Raw genomic sequence first — 23,711 nt, forward strand, 5'->3', positions numbered from 1 at the left:
ACGTTTGGCTTTTTTCTGTGTTGTAAATAAAAGACACACTGGTCAGATGAAGATTCTTTCTTAATGAGATACTGGTGGCATCAGAATGGCAAAAGTGCACACATTTAGAATAAAGTCTCCTGAAGCACTGGCGTATCTTCGTCGGGCTTATGGTGGGAGAGCAGAGCTTTTTCTAAGCGCGTTGCCTATTTTGTTTGTGGTGCTTTTTCCTCCTGCAAATACAATTAGATACTAGACCTTTTAGAAGCATCTACTGTATGTGTGCTGCCTTAAAGAGAAACTATAAACAATAGAGCCTGCGACAGCCTAATAAATAGTTTTCCAATATCCTTAGGTCTGCAGACATCCATTAAAGGCCACCCAAAGTGGCACAGGCTCCAGCATATTTATAAATGGTTCTCCTACCTGTCCTAGTTTTCCTGCATAGTACTCATTAAGAGAAGGCAGGCATCCACCTGCAATGAACACATCCCAACACCTGGTCATGTCTTTGTGTCTGAATAATCTGATTCATCAAAGAAAAGAACAGGGTTGTTGATTTAAGCCATTGCGAAAGAAATAATTAACTGTATGCGGTGTCCATTGCTACACATCTCTAGGCTCGCAGAAGAGAGTGGTATACCTAGAGAAGTCCTTACTGATTTCCAACACTCTCCATTTACTGTCCAGATCCTTTGTTCCATCCTAGATCCAGGGATTCTGGACATTTATCCCTTAATCCTTCTTCTGTCTCTTCCCTCTACCAACCTTTCTCTCTCTGTCTCTATCGAGATGTTTCCATCTCTCATGGCAAGAGCAGGCACCAAAACACTCCACCACGTGACTTTTCTTAATCCAACTTCTTCCTTCCAGTAACACCCAGGTAGTGGCCAGTGTACAGCCTTGGGGAATGATTCCATTCAGAGACACAAACCCTGTTTCTACCTCGTCGTCACTGTTGATGTTACTTCTCTAATCCCACTTTCTGATGGGTGGGCAAGAATCACAGCTGACCTTATAGGACAGTTGTAAGGATTAAATGATCATTTTTCATAAAATGTAAGACATCATTGGTTATAAAATGTCCCATTATTTTATCTGCCGTCAGAGAAGAAGAAATGCTGCCTAATACCTAGGGTAGGCCTTTCATTTTCGTATTTCAGAGTTGATAAAATGTGAAAAGTGGTGTATCTTATAATCAGCAAAACTGAATTTAAGAGGATATTGCATGCAAAGTGCTTAACAAGGTAACCTGGTTTATTTGGTGGGTAAGCTATTTATGAAAGTGGTTAAAAGATATCTTATACATGGCAGTATAGGGAGTTAAGTGATGTACCAAATTCTGCTTGTTTATATGCAAGAGAAATTTAAGGAAGGGTTTTTGTATTGGATTGAAATGAGATTAAAACTGACAGAAAAAGCAGGCTATTGATTTAAGATGATATTGGCTTCCTAAATGAATGATCTCCACACTGTATTGTGATAGCAGCAAGGACTTCTTTCAGACTGTTTTATTTTTTATTTTATTTATTTATTTATTTTTGAGATGGAGTCTCACCCTGTCACCCTGCCTGGAGTGCAGTGGTGTGATCCCCGCTCACTGCAGCCTCCACTTCTACAATTCAAGCAATTCTCCTGCCTCACCCTCCCGAGTAGCTGGGACTACAGGCACCCGCCACCACGCCCAGCTAATTTTTTTTTTTTTTTGTATTTTTAGTAGAGACAGGGTTTCACCATGTTAGCCAGGATGATCTCGATTTCCTGACCTCGTGATCCACCCACCTTGGCCTCTCAAAGTTCTCGGATTATAGCAGTGAGCCACCATGCCCCACCCAAGATTTTTTTTTTTTTAAGCATGATCATGATCATAAAATTCTTATTCCACTTAGTTGTTGCATTTGTTTTTCATAATTATAAAATAATTATCACATATAAGACTTGAAAACATTGAAGATGGATTTGATAATCCAATTCTCTGGAGGTCTAATTCTGGCCATCTTCCTAATTTTTGAAAACCATGAAAGGACCATTTCCCTGAATGCCTTTGTTTGCTCCAGATGTGAACTTCAGTTGACCATTCCTTAAGATTTTCTCAGTTTCAACACTTTACCACTTCCAGATTTTCACGAGTTTAAGTATGATGGATTCTGTGTATTAACAATGTAATATTTTTATGAGCTATAGGGATCACAAATTAGAATCAATTTGGGCCCTTATTTTCTAATACTTTGGTTGAGAAATATGCATCTTGCAAAATATTCATCTGTTATAGAAAGGCCTCAGGATTCCTGAAATATTTTGCTGAAAATGTCAGTGTGCTTTCAACTTTGTTAGCTTTCTTTTTTAGTGTTTTAATCTAAGTATTTTGGATCCTTTTTTGTACTCTAGTTACTTGAAACTAAATGCATATTTTAGAGTTATAATATGAAATGCAACCTGGTGGGACCTCCCCTCATTTCTGGAAAAAAATGACCAAAATCCAAAGGAATGGTCCTCATATGTTATTGGTATATTCTGTATTGAAATGAAATAATAAACACTGTAGTACTAACACAGCAGTACCTTTTGTTTGGGGGTAATTTGCTTAGAGTTATGTGTTTCTCATAAGTTCTTTAAAAATGGCCTTGGTAGCCTGCCATTTGCCTGATGGGAATATCCCAGCTTTCCTGGAGCTACAGAAAAAAAAACACCCCACACATTGGCAAACACCAATCTGAAGTTCAGGTCTTTTTATGGTAACATAGAAGTAGGCATATGAAATTATTATTATGCCACATATCTGCCAGATTTTGATGTTTAAAATATTCTCTGTTACAAAGCCACCAAAGCAGATCCCAAGCGCTGTGGCTGGCCAGTTTCTGCAATAACAATCTATACATGCTAACTAAGGCAGCAGCCTACCCCCGCCGGCAGATAGGCAGGCAGATAAGTAGGTAGGTGAGATCTCCTAGCTATAAAGAGGAGGAGCCAGGCTGCAGGGAAGGAGGGACATGTCAGTCAAGGCCAGGAAGTCTCTCCTAGAGCTGGAGTTAAAGAACTCATGTGGTCCTGGTTAACAGCCTGTGTTCAGCACTCTTTTTCTGGTTTTAATCCTACTGGGCTAGATCGTGTCTCCCCTTTGAAGTCACAGGGCTGCCAGGCAGGGAGGGTCCTATGCAGCAGCCTGTGTCCATTCAAGCTTTAACCAAAGGGATGATGAAACCTGCCAACAGCCAAGTCAAATGGGAGGACAAAGATGTGGCGGGGCTGTGGCTTGGTTTGCTTTCGAAGAACAGCACTTAACGTTTGTGACCTCTCTTGTGGAAGTGGGTCTGTGAAAACTCCCCTCAGCTGCTTCTTACTCCCCGAATGTGGGTGTGAGAGAGGCTTTCTTTATTCATTTGTTTCCTTTTCCTGAGCTGTACTTCATTCTAGGTGTTCCACAGCCTTTGTTGAGTGAGAATCATTTGGGGGCATAGTTTGGGTTGCTGTGTCTTTTCAAAATGTGGACAGTATTTCACCCCTTTTGAAATGTTTATCCTGAAGCTTCCTTATTTTCAAAGTTTTTCCCTTCTAATGAGCAAAAGCTACTGAGGGTTTGCTTGCAATATTCTGAATTATATTCCCTTTCTCATTTCTGTGCAATATTAACTGTGAGAAGAATTTTAAGATGCAAAGAAAGAAGGCGTGCCTCCCATATCTCTAGCATTTCTAAGGGTTTTTTCCTTCCTAAATCGATCTCAATTAACTTTGATTTCTTTCTTTAGAAAACCATGTGCTGAAATAATGCTTTGCCAGATGTGAGAATGGATTCCTTCCCCTACAAACACACACTTAAGCTTCATTTGAGTTCTAATATTTTGGTATTTTCTTTTCTTATTCAATCTTACGCTACATTATGTGGCTGTTGACTTTGTTTGCAAGAGTATCTTACTTTATCTTGGAGAGATACTAATACTTTAAAGTTATTGCTTGTTTGTTGTTGCAGCTGTTTTCTTTTTAGTTTGTAATTTTAAATGTAGCCTGTTTCTTATATATATAACCTGTTTTTGCCAATTTCTGATATAAATCACACATTCGTTCATGTTTCTCATCATGGGTGAGCCAAAGCTAACATTACATAGTGTGTTATTCCCCTGTGTGCTTTGGTTGAGGCTCAGGCCCAGGAAGGAGAGAGGCAGCAGCCATCAGCTCTGTTTCCTGTTCTGAGCCTGTAAAACACACTACCCAGAGCCACCATGGGAAGGGAGTATCTGTTTTGCAAAAATTTTTTAAGAAGATCTAATTTTTGTTTGAATTAGCATGACTACACTAAGTCTATGGTGCTGATTTTACTTTGAAACCCACATCTATGTATTTAGACTCCTTGAGTTGGCCACTCAATTGTGACTGGAAGAGAAAGCCATGAATTTCAGGTCCCCTAACATCTGGGATGCCGTTTCTGTACTGTCAACCTCTGTGTCACTGTCTCGTATTATTTTTGATTGTTGGTAAGTTTGATTTTGCTGTCTATTCAAGGTGATTTTTTTTCCATCGTGCCTGATTCTGGTTCTCTGTCTGGCATAACTGACTTTTTGGTACATTTTGTGTTACTCTTTGAACACCAGGCTTCGTCTTTCCCAGGGTGTCACAGAGCTGTAATTCTGCAGGTTCTAATGGAGTCCAGGACAGGCACTTTGCATATGCACAGACAGCTGACCACCACTTTAAGAGACAGAGGTTCAAGTTTCTTTTGATTCTTTCTCCTTGCTGATTCTCAGTGCAGTGCCTCTAGCAAAGAAGTGTGTGCACTTGGGAAGCTAAGGAGAAAACTTGGTCCTGGGGCAGGTGGAGGATCGAGCGACAGAGTAGATGTGGGGTTGGGGTGATTGTTTCCTAAAGATTCTGATCCTTCTGGGTGGGGAGGGAGCTCTGCATCTCAGAAGGGCTGCTTCTAGGATGAGATCACTGATGGGAAGCATCTTATTTATTTAAAGGCCAATTCAAAGAAGGGGAGGAGGGTGCTAATTTAAACACATGTCCGAAATGAAAAAAAAAAGGTCACCAAGGGCATCATAGGGCTGTGGGGGCAAGGAGAAGGCAGGTGGTAATTCACACGTCATTTCCGTCACTAACCTCCTAGTTGATCATGGCCAGCTCATTCAAGATTAGCTCTGGACCTTTCTAGGTCTCAGAGTTCTCATTTGGAGATGAGAAGTTTGGACTGGAAGGGTCTACAAAGCCCACACTCCCCTGCTTCCCCTGCTCTGGCCCCAAAGTTATTTTTTTCTTTTTTTTTTTTTTTGAAATAAAAATGTGTGGCCCAACTAGCCTTTGCTTTTCACTAGTATTCATTTGGATTTTTTTTTTGTCTAAGAACCAAAATGGGATTGTATCACAGCAGCTCTGTGTGATTGCAGCAGAAGGCACATTTAAGTAGTTGAAATTTCCCAAACTTGCCGTTGCTCATTGGCTGTAGAATATAAACATAGCCATTGGCTAACCACTTGTTTGACTTAAAACCGTGAAAAATGATTGACCCAGCAACGGCAAATGGCTATTTATTCTCACCAAATCATGCAAAAGAGCAAAGATATTAATTGAAAGTAAGGGGAAAAAAGAGCTTGTGAGTGATCCAGATATTTTAAACATCGTGGTGTTTGGAAGCATCTGGATACTTCACAGCTTTTTTTTGTTGTTGTTCATTTATCATCCAGATGTTCACCATCATGGAATCACCACTTGAAACTCTACTTCGGCTAATAACTTAGAGTGGAAACGTTTGTATCTTTGGTTGGTTGCCCTTTGGTGCTCCATTGATCCCTCTGTCTTCCTCTAAGTCCCTCTTCCTCAGAATCCCCGGGAATGTGGCAATTTTGCCAGATGCTTAGGTGTTGGCCCTCAGATTTCTTTTTTTAATCTTCATGACCGCTCTGTACCCTGTCTGCTTGAATTATAGATTGCATTTGTCAAATAATGACACATGCAATTGGGTGTCTTCTAAGACCTTTGAAATTCAACTTCCTTAAGTTGAGATTAAAGTGGATATTCTGCTGCCCTGCCGCAGTTAAGCCTGGGATGCTTCGAGACCTGCATAAGTTTTTCTAGGCTGGCATTTCTAACTCTTACTGTCTGGAGGAAAGAAAAACAAGCTACTTTTTTCTTCTGAATGGTAGAAATGGAGACGGTAAAAACTATCTAAAATGTGGTCCCAGTTAGAAAGGACTCTGAAATCAACAACTTTTTGAAACATGACTGTCTGTTGGAGTGTCTTGAATTATGTGTTTCTTTGGGCATTCAGGAAGCCTTATCAGTTGTGAGTGAGGACCAGTCGTTGTTTGAGTGTGCCTACGGAACGCCACACCTGGCTAAGACGGAGATGACCGCATCCTCCTCCAGCGACTATGGACAGACTTCCAAGATGAGCCCACGCGTCCCTCAGCAGGACTGGCTGTCTCAACCCCCAGCCAGGGTCACCATCAAAATGGAATGTAACCCTAGCCAGGTGAATGGCTCAAGGTAAGGAGACTTCCGCCCCTTTCTCTCCCCGACCTCCCATTTTCCTATCCTTTAGAAAGACAAAGTGGAAGTGAGTCATGCTTCTCCAAAGATTGACTTAGAAAACAAGGCCACTGTGTCTGTAGTCTCAGCTACTCGGGAGCCTGAGGCAGGAGGATCGCTTGAATCCAAGAGGCAGAGGTTGCAGTGAGCCGGGATCATGCCACTACATTCTAGCCTGGGTGACAGAGCAAGACTCTGGCTAACAAAAAAAAAAAAGAAAAAAAAAAGAAGGAAGAAAGAAAGGCCATTGAACGGTGATGTTGGGCAGCGCTGGGAAAATGTGTTCTCCAGTGGTTTGTGTAGAGGATGGAGTTTGTAAAATCAGTAGTATATTTACCAAGAACTCTCTTTGAAGATGTGTTCAATTCTATTTCCCAGGCACAAGGGCTCTGTGGGAGGGGAGCCTTGCCCACATATGGTGGAATTCATCTGAGGTTTGATTGCCCGTAAAATAATGCTGTCTTATGTTTTCACAAAGGGAGAGTGTCAGCTAGTGGCCAGGCGGTGCAGCGTATGTCCAAGCCATTTGAATTTGCTAGTGGATCTCCATTATCTGCCCTCCACCCTCACCCCACCCTCCGATCCCTGCAGTCCTTTCTCTTAATGCCTGCTGTTTTATTTTCTCCTCTTAGCTTACGCATAAAGCCTGCTCCGGTGTCTCCCATAATTGTTAGCTTCCCTGAGTTTGTCATGAACATGCGACTGTCATGTAAAATGTATTACCAAATGCAGAACTGTCCCTGACCCTCAAAAAGCATTGAATTATGTGTAGTTTTGAAAAGTAAAATTAATTTTAATTATTATCCAATACCCCATATGTATTCAGGAAAAAGAATATCAAATCTTAGGATCAAGAACAGATTATTTCTTTTAAATGTTGCATAATCTACCATCCAGTCATAAGAACAGCTCACATTTTCAGACACTTTACTGTGTACAAAGCTCTTTTATATCCAATAGCCCCTCAGTCCTCCAAGCAGCCCCTGATGAAGCACACTCGACCCTATTTGATGGATGAAGAAACCTGTGACCAGGCATTTCCAATCTGACCCCAAATCACCACTTAAATGGAATCAGAATTTGGATTTAAACCAGGAGCGTTTGACTCCACACCCTGAGCATTTTCCACTCGGTTGAAGCTGTAATGGGGCCTTTTTGTTACATACATGTTTGAACGCTAAAAAGGTTTATTATAAGTGTCATAGTTTATAAGTCTGGAAACGGTTGCGTCAATTCCTAGTGTGGTGTTAATGAAGGTGCCAAGTCACAGTGTCCTAGAGGGAATGTCAACAGCAAGGCTGGACGTGCCAGATGGGGAGATGGGAGATGCCAGAGCACTCCTCCACTCCGAGAAGTCAGTTCACGTCTGTGCAGCTAGCTTCCTGAAAGGGCACTGGCTCTGATGCTAAATATTGCCACCACACTGGTCCTTTAAGTGGAGCTCAAGGCAGGCCCATCTTGGATCTCATCAAGAGATTCCTTCCAGGAGTTATGGAAGGACATGGGTAGAAAATGCAGTGATGGGTCCAGGGCACCAAAGTTGTGAGAAGTTAATGATTACATCTAAATGTTTTTTACCTACAAATCCTAAACATTTGATACAGTGTTTCTGCTGATCATTAACTGTATATATTTCTGAAACACAGAAGAATGCAGGGTAAACATGTTCTAAAGAATGCAGCAGTGTTTATGCAGGAGATCAGTTGGTGGAACGTAACCTGGGAGCACTGAATGAATTCTATTTTGGGTGGAGTTATATGATCCCATATACGCCAGCGTGATCACGGCAGAGACACTAAGACTGGGACATATTTCTAAAGCTTTTCTTCTGCAGAGGCTGATTTCTACCTACGGGCAATTCACCTGCAGGGAGGTGGGGGATGTTGGAAAGGGGAGGGAGAGGAAGGAAACACCTCAGACAAAGGGGCACCGAGATGATTTCCGATGGACAACAGGCAGAGTGAGCCATGTCCTGGCCCTTGTTTGAGAGTCTGGCCTGGGGCCAGTCTGGATTCAGCAAGTCTCCAAAGGGAGACTGAGTGAGGAGGCGAGAACAGTGCTCCAGAAAGGAAAGTTTCTGCTGTTCTCACTGTGTTATTCCCGAATTTAAAATAAAATAAGCGTTCTGTTTGTGGGAGAAGTGCAAACACTGTTTTCCTTAGCGTGGGCCTGTGATTCCGCTTGGTAGCTGCTGTCTCCTCTCCCTCCTGGCCAGGCATGGGGCTGCTTTTCCAGCCTATGTTGTGACCCCAGGGTGCAGGCTGGGAGTTTGGGGCAACCCTGAGCCACAGGCAAGGGGCTTCAGCCGGTAAGAAAGACAGACACCAGGGGCTTCAGCCCGTAAGAAAGACACCAGGCATTTCCCCCAGGGCCCTCAGCGCAGCAGACTGGGGAAAGCTCCTGGGTGGTTATTCTGTCAGGCAAGTGAAAGGCTGGTGCTGCACTGAGGGTCTCTTTCTGGGAAATCTTTTTCAGGGGAACTGGACATTTTCTTTTTTTTTCTTTTTCTTTTAGATGGAGTTTTGCTCTTTTTTACCCAGGTTGGAGGGAAGTGGCACGATCTCGGCTCACTGCAACCTCCACCCCCCGGGTTCAAGCGACTCCCCTGCCTCAGCTTCCTGAGTAGCTGTGATTACAGGCATGCACCACCATGCCTGGCTGAATTTTGTATTTTTAGTACAGACGGGGTTTCACCATGTTGGCCAGGCTGGTCTCAAACTCGATCCACCTACCTCGGCCTCTCAGATTGCTGGGAGTACAGGTGTGAGCCACCGCGCCCGGCCTGGACATTTTCTTTCAAGGAAACAATGGGAACTTTAAGAGCTTCCTGTCTCAGGGCTCACAGAATTCTCATTGCTCCCGTCGTAAACTTTCAATGCTGTTCCAGCTCTTGAAGCATCGATGATGTGTTTGGTGGGTGAATACTGAGTGAAGATCATCATGTCATCCTCTTCATCCTCCGGGTCCTCTGGTGGATTCGCAGCGATGTGGGTTTGGCGGGTGCTGTTCATGAAGAGAACAAGGTGGACCCCATCTGCCTTCAGTCCAGGCCTACGTGCCTCCTTTGAGGAAAAGGGCAGCTGGGTTGAAATAGGCAGGGGAGGAACACTGACTGCAGAGGCTGCCTCAGCTTTGAGGCATCTGGCAGCGTACAGATGTCAACCAGTCACCAAGTGTCATCGTCCCCCACCCCCAAGGATGTTCCGGGGGAGGGAGAGGAGTGGCTGACACTAATCCCCTTTGTAGAAGAGAAAGATACAGAGCTCATGCCCGTCTCCCCCAGAGCTCAGTGTGTCTCCTGGCATTGTGTCTGGGTGCCGGCCTGGTGTATCAGTGGGGATTCTCTAGAGAAATAGAACCTATAGGATATTTTAATATTTTAAGACATTTATTGGAAGGAATTGACTAATGCAGTTGTGGGAGTGGGCAGGTCTGAGATCTGCAGGGGAGGCTGGAAACTAGGCAGGATTTCTGTGTTACGGTCTTGAGGCAGAATTTCTTCTTCTCTGGAAACCACAGGCTTTGTTCTTAAGGCCTTCAACTGATTGGATGAGGCCCACTCACATCATCCAACATAATCTCCTTTAGTCAAGTTCAACTGACTGAGTTACCTGTGCAAAATGCTTTCCCAGTACCACCTCAGTTAGCGTTTGATGAAGTCACTGGGTGCTACAGCCTGGCCAAGTTGACCCAGGAAACCGACCCCCACACCTGGCTTCCAGGGATGCTGCACTGATCAGTGACTGGTGGCCCATTGTACTTTTTAGATCTCCAAACCAGTGTGCTCTGGGGGGTCAGTTCAGTGCTACTGCTGGAACTCAGCCTGACTGGTGGCGTGTCAGGTCAGAGGTTCCCTAGGGGACTGCTCAAGCTCAGTGACCTGAAAGAGCTGAAACGTAAGTGGTGAGTCAGTGTCCTGCTATGAAGAATCCAACGGGCTTCCTTTGGGGGAAAAGAAAGCTGAAAGGTTTTCAGTGGAGCTAAGACTCATCTCAGCCAGAGGTTGGAGGCAGCCTTGGGGCAGACAAAGGGCTGTCTGGGATCCAATTCGTAGGCTTTGCTGACTCACTGTGGTTTGTTTTTTGTTTTTGTTTTTGTTTTTGTTTTGAGAGAGAGTTTTGCTCTTGTCACCCAGGCTAGAATGCAATGGCATGATCTCGGCTCACTGCAACCTCTGCCTCCCGAGTTCAAGTGATTCTCCTGCCTCAGCCTCCCGAGTGGCTAGTTTTCACATTTTTAGCAGAGACAGGGTTTCACCGTGTTGTCCAGCCTGGTCTTGAACTCCTTACCTCAGGTGATCCACCCACCTCAGCCTCCCAAAATGCTGGGATTACAAGTGTGAGCCGCCATGCCCGGCCTCATTATGGGCTCTTTACGAATGTCAGGCGCAGCTCCATAAAAAGGAACATGGGCATGATTCACTCTGCTTTATTTTGGACACCGTGAACCAGCACTGGGCTGTGTTAGCCCAGCTTGAGGGGCAGGGGCAGAGGTCGGGTTCATGGAGACGCAGGGTTCATGGAGACGCAGATTCTGCCGTGGAGGGGCTCACAGCAGAGATGCTGCAGAGCTGTGTGTGGCTCCCCGACTCCGGAGGAGCCCTGCTGGGAATGCAGCTCCTGAATGCTCCACTGCCTGCACCTGCATCCTTCCAGACTCCGAAGCCCCAGGCCAGCTGTGCCAGGGAGTTAGCCCATCTCCTGGCCCCTGGCCCAGTGGCTTCTTCTAATTGTCCCTCCTCTTAGCTTATGCATAATGGGCTTTCCTGTAGTGCACATGCCTCTTGAAGTCAAGTCCAAGGGGAAGTTACGTAAGTCAAATATTACTCTTTGGCTAGAACTTGTGGGCTGTTACCTTTGTGGCCCCTGACTATCTTGCAAACACCTCCATAGGAGAAGTGCACTCTCTGCAGCGTAGGTCTTGCAAGAACATGGCCCACCTCCTTCTGCATAGAATATCCAGCTTGGGAATGGTGCCCTCTGTCCATCCCTATCCATCCAGTACCCACGGAGAAAAAGGCCATGTGCTTTGAGAGGAAGGAAGGACTTAGTTCCCAACCGAATAGTGGAATTCTACAAAACCTCAGCCCTAACGTGCTTACAAGCTCCTGAAATGAAATACAAGTGGTGAAATGAGATCTGTTGCCGTTACAATAGAGCTTCTGTAAAACATAATAAAAGAAAAACAGGAGAGAAAGGAACCACTGCTTTGCGAGCCAACTGGGACGTCCTTGTGGGTTTGGCTTGGCCACTGCCAGATCAAACGGCAGAATTCTTGCAGACACTAATCTCATTGCACGTTGTGTAGACACAGGACATCATTTCTCAGCTTCGGTGGTCCACAGCCACCCTCTCCCTTTCTTCACTCTAGCCTCACGCACCAGAAAGCCACAATGGAGAACTGTCAGTGTGCGGCCAAACTAAAACCAGCTGTTTTCCTGTGCCATCCACACCAAGGGCCCGGCTGGGAGTATCGGTGCCTGCTCAGCCTCTCGTGAGCTCCCTACCAATGCCCTGAATTCGCTATGAGATCCCTAAAGCTCAAGTCATGATAGACTGGCAGGATAAGCCAAGAGGTAACACCTGCTCACTCATGGTCCACAAGCAAACTGTCTTCCCATGAGCAGGCTGGCAGGTCTGTGCAAAGCAGGCTGCTTTTCCTCTATCTCAGCATCCCCAGCTCAGGCCAGCCAGATCACAGGCAGCTTACGTTAAGCAGCACCTTCCCCTTTCCACAGGCGATGGTGATTTTGTGAAGCCCACCTGGAGGCTCACTGCAGGTGGAACTCAGTGAATTTATGTGCCATGCTGTGAGTCCTCCCTCAGCCCAGTCTGCAGGCCACCTGGAGCCATTGCCATGTTCGATTCTGTTGAGTGAAGGTTCCTCTGGTGTGGTGGTTCTCAACGTGGGCTCCGGGACCAGCGGCATCACCTCCCCCTGGGAGCTTGTTTGAGACGCGGCTTCTCAGGTCCTGCCCTAGAATCCAAGAGCCTTGGGTGGCAGTCCAGCACTCTGTGTTTGAAGGAGCCCTCTGCCAGATTCCGATGCCTGGTAGTCTGAGGACCACGGCTCTGTTGCACGATTCAAGGAGATGAAAAATGAGAACGCCTAGCATCTGGGTGAAGGTGGCCCACCCAGCGAATGATCTGGGAGAATCCACGCGGAGGCGGGTTTGTTCCCCAGAAGTCCTTGCCTGAGTTGAGAAATACCTCCTTCCCTCCCACTACATTGGTGCTTTGCCCAGCTGGGCCTGTGCAGCCAGAGACGATGCTTTCTGGGCCTTGCCTCTCTCTGGGACGGAGATTCATTATGTGCCATGAATAATTCCAGCCTCGGGTCAGATAGCAAGATGCTTTATGGATGTTATTTAAAAAACATACCAGTTGTAGTGTGATGGAGATGAGAAAAAGTAGGGATTACCTGCTGGGTCTGTCTGGGCCTTAGACATACTGTTTATGCATGCAGTCATTCATTCATTCAATTAATATTTATTGAGCACCTACTATGTGCAGTCACTTTTCTAGGCACTTGGGATAGAGTAATAAAATATACAAAAACCTTTTGCCTCACTAAGTTCGCTTTCTAGCAGTGAAGATGATCATGACATCAGATCACTTATGAAAACACACAGCAGGTTAGATCGTGATCAATGCTAAGGAGAAAAATAAAGCCATGAGGGGATGGCAGCAATAAAGAAGGTGGCTGGAGAAGACCACAAAAAAGTGATGTTTGAGTAAAGCCGCAAAGGCAGTGAGGGAGAAGGCCCGTGATTAAACAGCAGAAAAGATTCCAAGAGGAGGGAATACTAAATGCAAAGGCCCTGAGGTCCGCTTGAGGTGTTCAAGGACAACAAGGAGGCCATCGTGGCTGCTGTTTAGTGTCCAAGAAGAAGAGTAATAGATGATGAGTTTGGAGAGGCTGTGGGGCCATTGCCAGACTTTGACTTTCACTTTCAGGTGAGCTTAGAAACCATTAGGGGACTTTAGGCAAAGGAGGGATATAGTGTTACTTAGATTTTGCAGGGCCTCTCTGACTCCTGTGTTGAAGCCTTCCTGTGAAAATCTGGGTGTGGGATGGGAGAAGTCTGCATGAGAGTGGGAGAGGCAATCGCATCCTGGGTATAGTTGGAAGGTGGAATTAACATGCTTTGCTGATGGGTTGGACATATGGCATGAGGAAAAGAGGAAGCAAGGATGGGCCAAAGCTTGGAGAATGTACCCCAAACGAGGTATGGACAAACCATAACTAGGAATACTCATGAGCATAGAGGCCCCTTTAAGGGCCCCTTTTAAGCATCACCTCAGATACTGGGGACAGGAACTTCCCTCTAATAAACACCAGGTAAAACAAGAGGCTCTTGCCTCCTTGCCTGGGCTCAGCAGATCCTAACTCATTAGCCCAGTGGTTCTCAACCAGAGTGATGTTGCCCCCAGAGGCATTTGCCAATGCTCATATTTTTGCTGGTCACAGCTGGGAGGTGTTACTGGTATCTAGTGGGTAGAAGCCAGAGACATCCTGCAGTACTCAGGGCAGCACCCCAGCCAGCCCCTACCCCAAGCTGTCCAAAGAGTGATCTGGCTCCAAGTAGCAATAGTGTTGAAGTTGACAAATGCTGCATGAAACCAACATTTATTTGGTGTTTAATCTGCATCATGTACTGTGTTAGCTTCAATGGAGATGGATTAAGAATTAAGCGAAGCTGGCTGGGTGCAGGTGGCTCACACTTGTAATCCCAGCACTTTGGGAGGCTGAGGTGGGCAGGACACTTGAGGTCAGGAGTTCGGGACCAGCCTGGCCAAGATGGTGAAATCCCATCTCTACAAAAAATACAAAAATTAGCTGGGCATGGTGGCAGGCGTCTGTAGTCCCAGCTACTCAGGAGGCTGAGACAGGAGGATCACTAGAACTTGGGAGGCAGAGGTTGCAATGAGCTGAGATCATGGCACTGCACTCTAGCCTGGGTGACAGAACAAGACTCTGTCTAAAAAAAAAAAAAAAGAAAAAAGAAAAGGAGAGAGAGCAAGAGAGAGAAAGAAATAAAGGAACTAAGAGAAGCTCATGGTCTACCAAAGGTGAAAAAGATTCTGTGAGATCGTGACACACATTCAGTACAGAGCGATGTTCAGGGCCCAGCAATAACAGGGATGAGGGTGCAATCAACTGTACCTGGGCAGGAGAGAAAGGGCCTGAAAGGGATAATATTAACCCATATTTTTACAACACACATGATTTATTAATAGATTTTGGTATACAACATATTGTCCAGTTTTCTCAAACATCTAGGAGATGACATTACTATGATTGTTCCCATTTACAGATGACCATTGAGTTTCCAAAAGTTTTCGTCACTTGGTCAAGTGAAAGTTGAAAGTGAAAGTAAAAGTTGGCCATTTGGCCACAGGCCTGGACTCTTCTTCACTCCCTCAGGGCTTCGTAGAAGAAGCTGAACTTCTTTCCTGCATTGACAGGGATAGCAAGCTTCACTCCACATGTCAAACAAGCAGTGACAAGACGCATCAAATCCAAGGGCCAACTGCATTTTGATTTTTTGTATATATTACACATTTTTAAAATATTTACTACCATCTTATTTTATCACATCAGGTCAGTTCACCTGCATTCACCTTTACATTAACCTCACCAGGTGTCTCCAAACAAAATCACATTTAAAAAATAGTAGGTAGGTCGGGGCCGGGCGCGGTGGCTCAAGCCTGTAATCCCAGCACTTTGGGAGGCCGAGACGGACGGATCACGAGGTCAGGAGATCGAGACCATCCTGGCTAACACGGTGAAACCCCGTCTCTACTAAAAAAATACAAAAAACTAGCCGGGCGAGGTGGCGGGCGCCTGTAGTCCCAGCTACTCGGGAGGCTGAGGCAGGAGAATGGCGTAAACCCAGGGGGCGGAGCTTGCAGTGAGCTGAGATCCGGCCACTGCACTCCAGCCTGGGCGACAGAGCGAGACTCCATCTCAAAAAAAGAAAAGCAAGGAGAGAATAGTAGGTAGGTCAAGAGTTCGAGACCAGCCTGGCCAACATGGTGAAACCCCATCTCTACTAAAAATATATATATTTTAAAAATTAGCCGGATGCTTATAATCCCAGCTACCTTTGAGGCTGAGACAAGAGGATCGCTTGAACCCAGTGGGGGCGGAGGTTGCAGTGAGCTGAGATAGTGCCATTGCACTCCAGCCTGGGCAACAAGAGCGAAACTCCATCTCAAAAAAAACCATCCTGGCTAACACGGTAAAACCCCATCTCTACTAAACATACAAAAAAACTAGCCGGGCATAGTGGCGGGCGCCTGTAGTCCCAGCTACTTGGGAGGCTGAGGCAGGAGAATGGCATGAACCCAGGAGGCGGAGCTTGCAGTGAGCTGATATGGCGCCACCGCACTCCAGCCTGGGCGACTGAGCAAGACTCCGTCTCAAAAAAGAAAAAAAAAGAAAAAAAAGAAAAATTGTTTTGGTTAACCAGGATTCACCTGACCTGTTATAAAAATAAAAACCTGAAGCATCATACTGGCTAGTGGGCCCAATCCTTTCTTCTCTGAGAAAGGAGTCTTTCAGACAAATTAAAAGACATGCACAAGATAGAAAAGACGTCCCATCTGATCTTTGTCATGTAACTACTTGTAGAGATCTTATGCTTCAGAACATTTTATGTTCAAATGATGAATCCCAAAATGGTGCATTTCCCTCCAGTTTTCAAGATCTAAAAGCAACACGGTCTTGCTGACATTCGTTTTTGGCTGTAAAGAGAAATATAAACTTAAATAATGAAACTTTCTCAGGGAAACATCGAGCCCCTTTAAGGGGACAAAGAACTAACTGTTGGTGAGCTGGTGGCGACTTTTTAATTAATTTTGTCTTCAACCGCTTCAGAGAAGGGGGAAGGCACAGGACTGTTGGGAAGAGGCTGAAATTCCAGGTGTAAGAGAGAATATTTAGTAAGGGTAAAAATAACACACAGCTGTGAAGACAAACATCTACGGTTTCAGTTTGAGCCCGGAGTTCTACATGAATCACTGCTGAGCTCCACCCGCTGCTCCAGCCATGGGGTCTGAAACAGCTTTTCCACTGCCTCTGATTCAGAAATAAAACAGACCCACAAATTACCCTGCAGCGCTCCAGACAATCCCCTCCTTGTCTGGGGTCCTAAAAATACCTTTTGTGGTGACTGACCTCGATTCACACTATGAAACTTGATTAGGAGCTTGTTCAGTCGATTAGGACTAAGTATGTGCTTTTAGGATCCTTATGAAGAAAACCACCTGAGGAGGGATTTATTTGTGTTCAGACTTGAGACAGGCCTGGAATGCTTGTCCCGGGCCAGCCTTTTTGTGGGGGTTCTCTCGCAGAACTGACCTCTTTGCCCTCAGGGTAGAGCTGCCAAAGAAAGCCTTTCCAGTTCTTCCATGTGGCTTCCTCACCAAGTTCTTCTTAATGTGAACTAACCTAATAAACCAAAAGGAACATTCAGAAACACAGTGACATTCCAGAAAACAGTTGCGTGCTGAACACTGCACAATAGTAAACCTTAGCTTGCTGACCTCCATAAGAGTTTACCGAGGTACAAGTATGAACAGTTGCCAAGAACAAAAAGCCTCACATTTACACCCACATACACACATGCACAGGCGTGCGCATGCTGTGTTCATTTGTATAGTGCTTCACAGTTTGCAGACTTTCTTCACAGGCATCATCTCAGGGATGTCCTCACAGCAACCTCAAGAAAGCGTTCATTCATTTTTATGAATGAAGGAGTTGAGCCTCGAAAGGTTAGGTGACTCATCTAAGGTCAACCAAGGTCAACATTGGTTTCCGATTCCACCATGAGGGGCTTTCTCTTGCCCTGCAGGTATAAGATAAGGAACTCAATATTTAAATGGAAGATTCATTCATAAATGTACTCCCTCATCCTGCAGACACTTACTGAGAAAATACAGAGAACGGTGGAAGTGGAAAGGAGACATTCCTCTCTGGCGGCCCGGGAAAGGCTTGTAGAGACCCCTGAGGTGAGCATGGACAGGTGAATAGAGCAGGTACCAGGTGGTGAACAGGTGAATAGGGCAGGTATCAGGTGGTCATAGGCAGGGCCTGGAAGGCAGAGGGAGTAGCAAAAGTGAAGGCTCAAAGGGAAGAGACTAGGGGTGATGTGGAATGTGGTCTTTGAGCACAGAGCACATGGAGTTGGGGAGAGGGGCTTTGGCCACTCAAACGCCAGCCCCATTATAATAGAGACACTGATACAATCCCAGCACCTGGGACAGTGCTTGGCCTAGAAAGATGCTCCACAAATATTTGCTAAACAAAGGACTGACTTGAGGGGCCCCAGAGCCAGATAACTGAAGAGAATCTAGGGAGGGGCTCTGGACTGTGACGGGGGTTAGGTTGGACATGGCCTGCTTGCATTTCTGTTTGGGGGAGAGCACTCTGGTAGCAGGAGGGAGAAAGCTTTGGAAGTGAAGTTCAAGGACACTTCACCAGCATGTGACGGAGAACAAGGGGCTGAAAAGTCATGTCCCGGTGCAAGAGGAATTCAGAGGATTAGGAAGGAGGATGGCTCTAGGAGAACAGGTAGATTTTCGACAGGATTAGAGGGTTTGCCTCCACTGACTCAAAGAAGAAGACGTATTGATTTCCGCAGTTACATTCTGACTTGCCTTGGACTTTCTCCAAGGAGTGGGCCCCTGCTAAGTGCTCTGAAGTGAGGGTGAATCAGATTTAATGTGGCCAGCAAGCTTGGGGCTGTCCCCCTGGGATGTATTCAGTGCCGTTCTTGGATAAATGAGGCCCATTCACACCCACAAGGGCTGAGGCTCCATGCTTGTCAAGCTAATGGCCACGGCTGTGCCATTTCATTGCGGGTTCTTTCCATGACGGAAACTGCCTCGCTGTAAGTAGACTCTGATGTGAGAAAACCAAAGTCAGATGCCAAGTTTATTTTGTTTTTCAAAGACTAAAGACCAAATTTTACATTTCTTAGTATGCTTTTTCAGGAATATTAGTCCCCACCCCCAACCCTGCTTTTTTTTTTTTTTTTAAAGGGGTGTTATGTATGGCGATAGCTCAAGGAGGCTTTCATCTTGGACTTATTTGATTTAATCTTAAAAAATTAGATTGACTATTTCCACAGTGGTCCAGCTCCTGTCCTGATCCTCACCTCCATCTTTTTGGGCCTGCAGTCAGAGTCAGATGCACTCCCACTCGGCTCTCTCGTCATGGGGACTTTTTGTCTGGTTTCCTTTTGCACTTACGAATGTTTGCCCATCATCTGTGTAAAACATGCACCCTGCTGGGCACATCAGTGAAGTTTTGGGGAGAAGCATAGAATGCTTAGCTGCAAATTGAGGTGACTATTTCTTTTAGACCAAACTTATCAAAACCTATTTATATCTCCACATAAACATTGCCACCTTCCAAGTCTCCCACGGGGCCCCGCCTTGCTCCTTCGTGGCTGCCCTGCTCAGCTCACATCTGTAACCCTCGCCCATGACTGTCTTCAGGGCCACTCAGAAGACGTTCTTTTAGAATACTTAAGAGTGATGAAATTAAGTTTTCTGAGGTTCCATTCAGTGGTGCTTTAGGTCTGCGAAAGACTTCTCACATGGATTTACCAAGCAAGGGCATAGAGTGGGGCCGTGAAGTACTTGGAGTTGAGACCTTGACTATCTAGGATCAAATCCCAATTCTTCCCCTACTGGCTGTGTGATCTTGGGCAAGCTATCCAACCTCTCTGTGCTTCATCTGTAATAAGGCTCCTGCTTTCAAGTATTTCTGTCATGGAGATGTGCAGATGAAATGAACTGACAGCAACAGCTGACACCTGGTGTGGTCATGTGCCAGGCACCATGTTAAATGCTTTATCCATATGTTTATTAAAACATAAACACATGAAAAGAGTCTGGAGCCATGCTCATCATTAGTCAACAGTGAAATACTGGTTGGAAGATTAACCAACTGAGGCCTGGAAAGATATTTTTACCCACAATGCCTTTGGTGCTCTTGGAGACATAAGCATGACCCTATTTAACATTGGTAAATTGAATTTAAAATCTAGAAAGTAGGGGTTTCAGTGCAGCAGCTCATGCCTGCAGTCCCAGTGCTTGGGGAGGCTGAGGTGGGAGGATTGCTTGAAGACAGGAGTTAGAGGCCAGCCTGGGCAACATAGTGAGACCCCATCTATACAATTAAAAAACAGCCGGGTATGGCAGCATGTGTGCATAGTCCCGGCTACTTGGGAGGCTGAGACAAGAGGATCGCTTGAGCCCAGGAGTTTGAGATCGCAGTGAGCTACAATCATACCACTGTACTCCAGCCTGGGTGACAGAGCAAGACCATGTCTCTTAAGAAACAGTAAAATAAGTAAAATCTAGAAATTTGGGAGTTATGAAACTAGAGGCATATATAACATTGCATCTCTCAAGGTTTTTTCATTTTTTAATTACTGATTTTTTTCATGTTTTTGCACTGACTTCTCTGACAGGTCTGATCTTTCCAATAGCAGCCAGTATGGAGGATAGGCTGGGGACATGCCGTCTCCAGACCTCTGTGGATGGCAGCATGGGACCACTGTGTACAGGGAGTGTCCTACTCTGCCACCAGCTCCTCCTGGCACTGTGCGGGATGGTCTTAGATGTATTATGAGATGTTGGGAACGATATTGTTTACTGCATAGCCCAGTTTTCTTCAGGAGAAGCCCTGAGAAAAACCCTTAAAGCTTAGCCCAGGGAGAGCTTTATTTCTGCTGAATAACTGGTTTGTAGGTAGTTTACTAATACCTCAAACCTTGTCATCAGATGCACTTCCATCTTTGCTTTGGCGAGTAGAAAGCTCAGAGCTGAATTGGTATCCTGCCTCAGCAGGATAAATAGTAAGCCTCTCAGTGGGCTGCTTTTATCTCTTAATTCCTTTTTGGCCCTTGTTTTCCACTCATTTTTATTCTGTTAATTATTTATGTTATTATTTTGTCTTATATGCATTTTTATAACCCACCTCAAACTTCACATAGCTTACACACAGGTAGAGGAATAACATATACTTAAAACCACTCTACATATTTATAAATAGAACTCTGGAGTTTCAGAGGAAAATTACAAAGCCCCTCCCTAAAACACTGTTAACGAAGCTATACTCTTGTTCATCCAAGTGGTTTCCAGACAGTCATGCCCAGGGGCTTGGAAACGGGGCTTCTTCCAGCCCTCTGATTCAGTAACCCTATGAGAACCCAACTGGGCTTAGCAATGTGTCTGCCTTCTCTCCTTAATTCAAATTTAACAAAATTTCCAATGTATTTGATATTCTTTGCCATGTCCTTTTATCATTAATTCAGAATGCTAGTATGTTTTAAGAAGTCAGTACTCATGATTTTAAATGATTAGAACTTAATTCTTCGACTGCTATTTAAGAGAGATTATTGTTTGAAGCTCAATAAACCAGTTTCATTGGGCACATCTCCAGTATTTTTATTTTCATCACGAAGGTTCGGTGTCTTCCTACACTATTTCTATGTTCCTGTGAGTGATCACAGTTATGACCAAATGCCATGGAAAAGTGTGAGATTGCTGCAAAGGTTACATTTCTCAAGGAGTGTGGCCTGTAGTCGCAGCTGTTTATAGGGCGGCTGAACCAGGAGGATCGCTTGAGCTCAGGAGTTTGAGACTGTGTGGCCCCAAGGGTGTTGCCAGGGAGTTGTGAAGTGTCATGGCTCACTTTTTAATACCCCAGCCATTGGGCCATTGTCCAGTTCTTTCTCAGAATCCTGAACCAGCCCTCCCATCTTGGGGACCCCTGGCTAACATGGAATTTCTCCTGCTATGAGCAGAGGGAAGTATCTGTCTTCCCAGCTCCTGTTTACTCTTGTTGATACCACATATTGCATAGGACCATCAAGACTAATGCTTTGTGGGTGACAAATAGAACCCAGAACTGAAAATGTGAATTTGAGAGTAACAGTTCATGACCAATAATCCAAAAGCAAATGCAACAAAAACAAAGATAAATAGATGGGACTTAGTTAAACCAAAGTTTCTTCACAGCAAAAGAAATAATCAGCAAACAGACAACCCACAGAGTGGGAGAAAATATTTGCAAACTATGTGTTTGACAAAGGACTAATATCCAGAATTGTCAAGGAACTCAAACAAATCAGCAAGAAAATAAATAAATAATTCCATCAAAAAATGGGTTAAGGACGTGAATAGACAATTCTCAAAAGAAGATATACAAATGGCCAGCAAACGTGAAAAAAACGCTCAACATCACTTGTTATCAGGGAAATGCAAATCAAGACCACAGCGTGATACCATTTTACTCCTGCAAGAATGGCCATAATTAAAAATAAAAAAAACAGATGTTGGCATGGATATAGTGAAAAGGGAACACTTTTACACTGCCAACGGGAATGTAAACTAGTACAACCACTATGGAAAATAGTATGGAAAACTAGAAGTAAAACTACCATTTGATCCAGCAATCCCGCCACTGGTTATCTACCCAGAGGAAGTGAAAAAGGCACTTGCACATGCATGTTTATAGCAGCACAATTCACAATTGCAAAAATGTGGAACCAGCCTAAATGCCCATCAACCAATGAGTGGATAAAGAATATGTGGTGTGTGTGTGTATGTGTGTGTATATATATGTATATATGTATATATGTGTTTGTGTATATGTGTGTGTGTATATAGATATATATACACATATATACACACCATGGAATACTATGCACCCATGAAAAGGAACAAAATAATGGTGTTTGCAGCAGCTTGGATGGAGTTGGAGACCATTGCTCTAACTGAAGTAACTCAGGAATGGAAAACCAAATATCGTATGTTGTCACTTATAAGTAGGAGCTAAGCTATGAGGACACAAAGGCATGAGAATGATACAATGGCCTTTGGGGACTCTGGCAGAAGGGTGGGAGTGGGTGAGGGAGAAAAGACTATACATTGGGTACAGTGTTTACTGCTTGGGTGATGGGTGCACAAAAATCTCAGAAATCACCACTAAAGAACTTACTCATTTGACCAGACACCAGCTGTTCCCCCCAAACTATTGAAATTTTTTAAAAAGACAAAATGATTTTCATTTGTCCTCAAAGGAGTCTCCGAGAGCAATATCTTGAACAATGCTTATTTGCAATAAAGAAATTTCTACCCCAAACAGTAAGACAGATACATTTAATATTTACTAAATGATTATCTGTTTGACAGGCACCTGCTGAATAGCCTGAGAATATTCTCAGGAACTGCTGCAACACACATATGCAAGTATGTGTATGTTTGAAAGGTTTGTATGTGTATGTTTGAAAGTATGGATATGTTTAAAAGGTAACTAGATCTTCATTTCAGGAAGGCATCGGGGACTCCCTGACCCGTACACTCCTCTGGTTTAAAGTGTACGTTGCAGCACTCATCCTGACACACTGTCTTACTTCAAGACTGTTCATTCCCTGCACAGCATGCTCTTTGCCATGTGCACAATAAAACAATGCATTGAACCTCCAAATCTGAGAATGGAGAACACATGGTCCTCTATGCTGGGCAGCGCTTGGTGCAGGTGACATACCAAGCGGTGTGTGGGAACTTTTTCCCTGGTGATGTGTGAGCCTCGGAATGCCCGGTGAAGGTGGGGCTGCAGTGGAGTAATCAAGACACACATTTGTGCAGTGTGGGTCTTTTCTTATCACACCTGGGCACAGAGCCAAAGATGTATTTATAGTGAGACTTTCAAATGAACACTTTGCAGTTCTCTGAAATGTGGTAGAATTTCCTTTCTTTTTTTCTCTTTTTTTTTTTGAGACAGAGTCTTGCTCTGTTGTCCAGGCTGCAGTGCAGTAGCGTGATCTCGGCTCACTGCAGTCTCAACCTCCACAGGTTCAGGTGATCCTCCCACCTCAGCCTCCTGAGTAGCTGGGACTACAGGTGCGCCACCATGCCCAGCTAATTTTTGTATTTTTTGTAAATACGTATTTCATGTTGCCCAGGCTGGTCTTGAACTCCTAAGCTAAAACAATTCACCTATCTTGACCTTTTGAAATGCTGGAATTATAGGTGTGAGTCACTGTGCCTGGCGTCCTTTCCTTAAGTAAAGCAGATATCTTTGAAAATTCTTTTCTTCTCCAGGAATCACCCCTCTTATTTGCATCTCATGTATGTGCCCTGCTTGTGTCATATACATGCTCTTCAGGGAATGAACCGTCCCAGGGTAGG

The 23,711-nt window shown here is 44.7% G+C and overlaps 1 protein-coding gene across 2 annotated transcripts in view; it reads left to right on the forward strand.

The window, feature by feature from the left end:
* ERG (ERG, ETS transcription factor) overlaps positions 1-23,711 on the forward strand; it is a 263,757-nt gene that overhangs the window by 210,779 nt on the left and 29,267 nt on the right. For both annotated transcript variants that reach the window (XM_025379351.1, XM_025379352.1), the window contains exon 4: positions 6,239-6,456. In XM_025379351.1, the coding sequence (XP_025235136.1) occupies positions 6,239-6,456 (218 nt within the window). The remainder of the gene's footprint in view (positions 1-6,238; positions 6,457-23,711) is intronic.

The sequence above is a fragment of the Theropithecus gelada genome, chromosome 3, assembly GCF_003255815.1.
Source record: "Theropithecus gelada isolate Dixy chromosome 3, Tgel_1.0, whole genome shotgun sequence".
In the NCBI taxonomy this organism is placed as follows: Eukaryota; Metazoa; Chordata; class Mammalia; order Primates; family Cercopithecidae; genus Theropithecus; species Theropithecus gelada.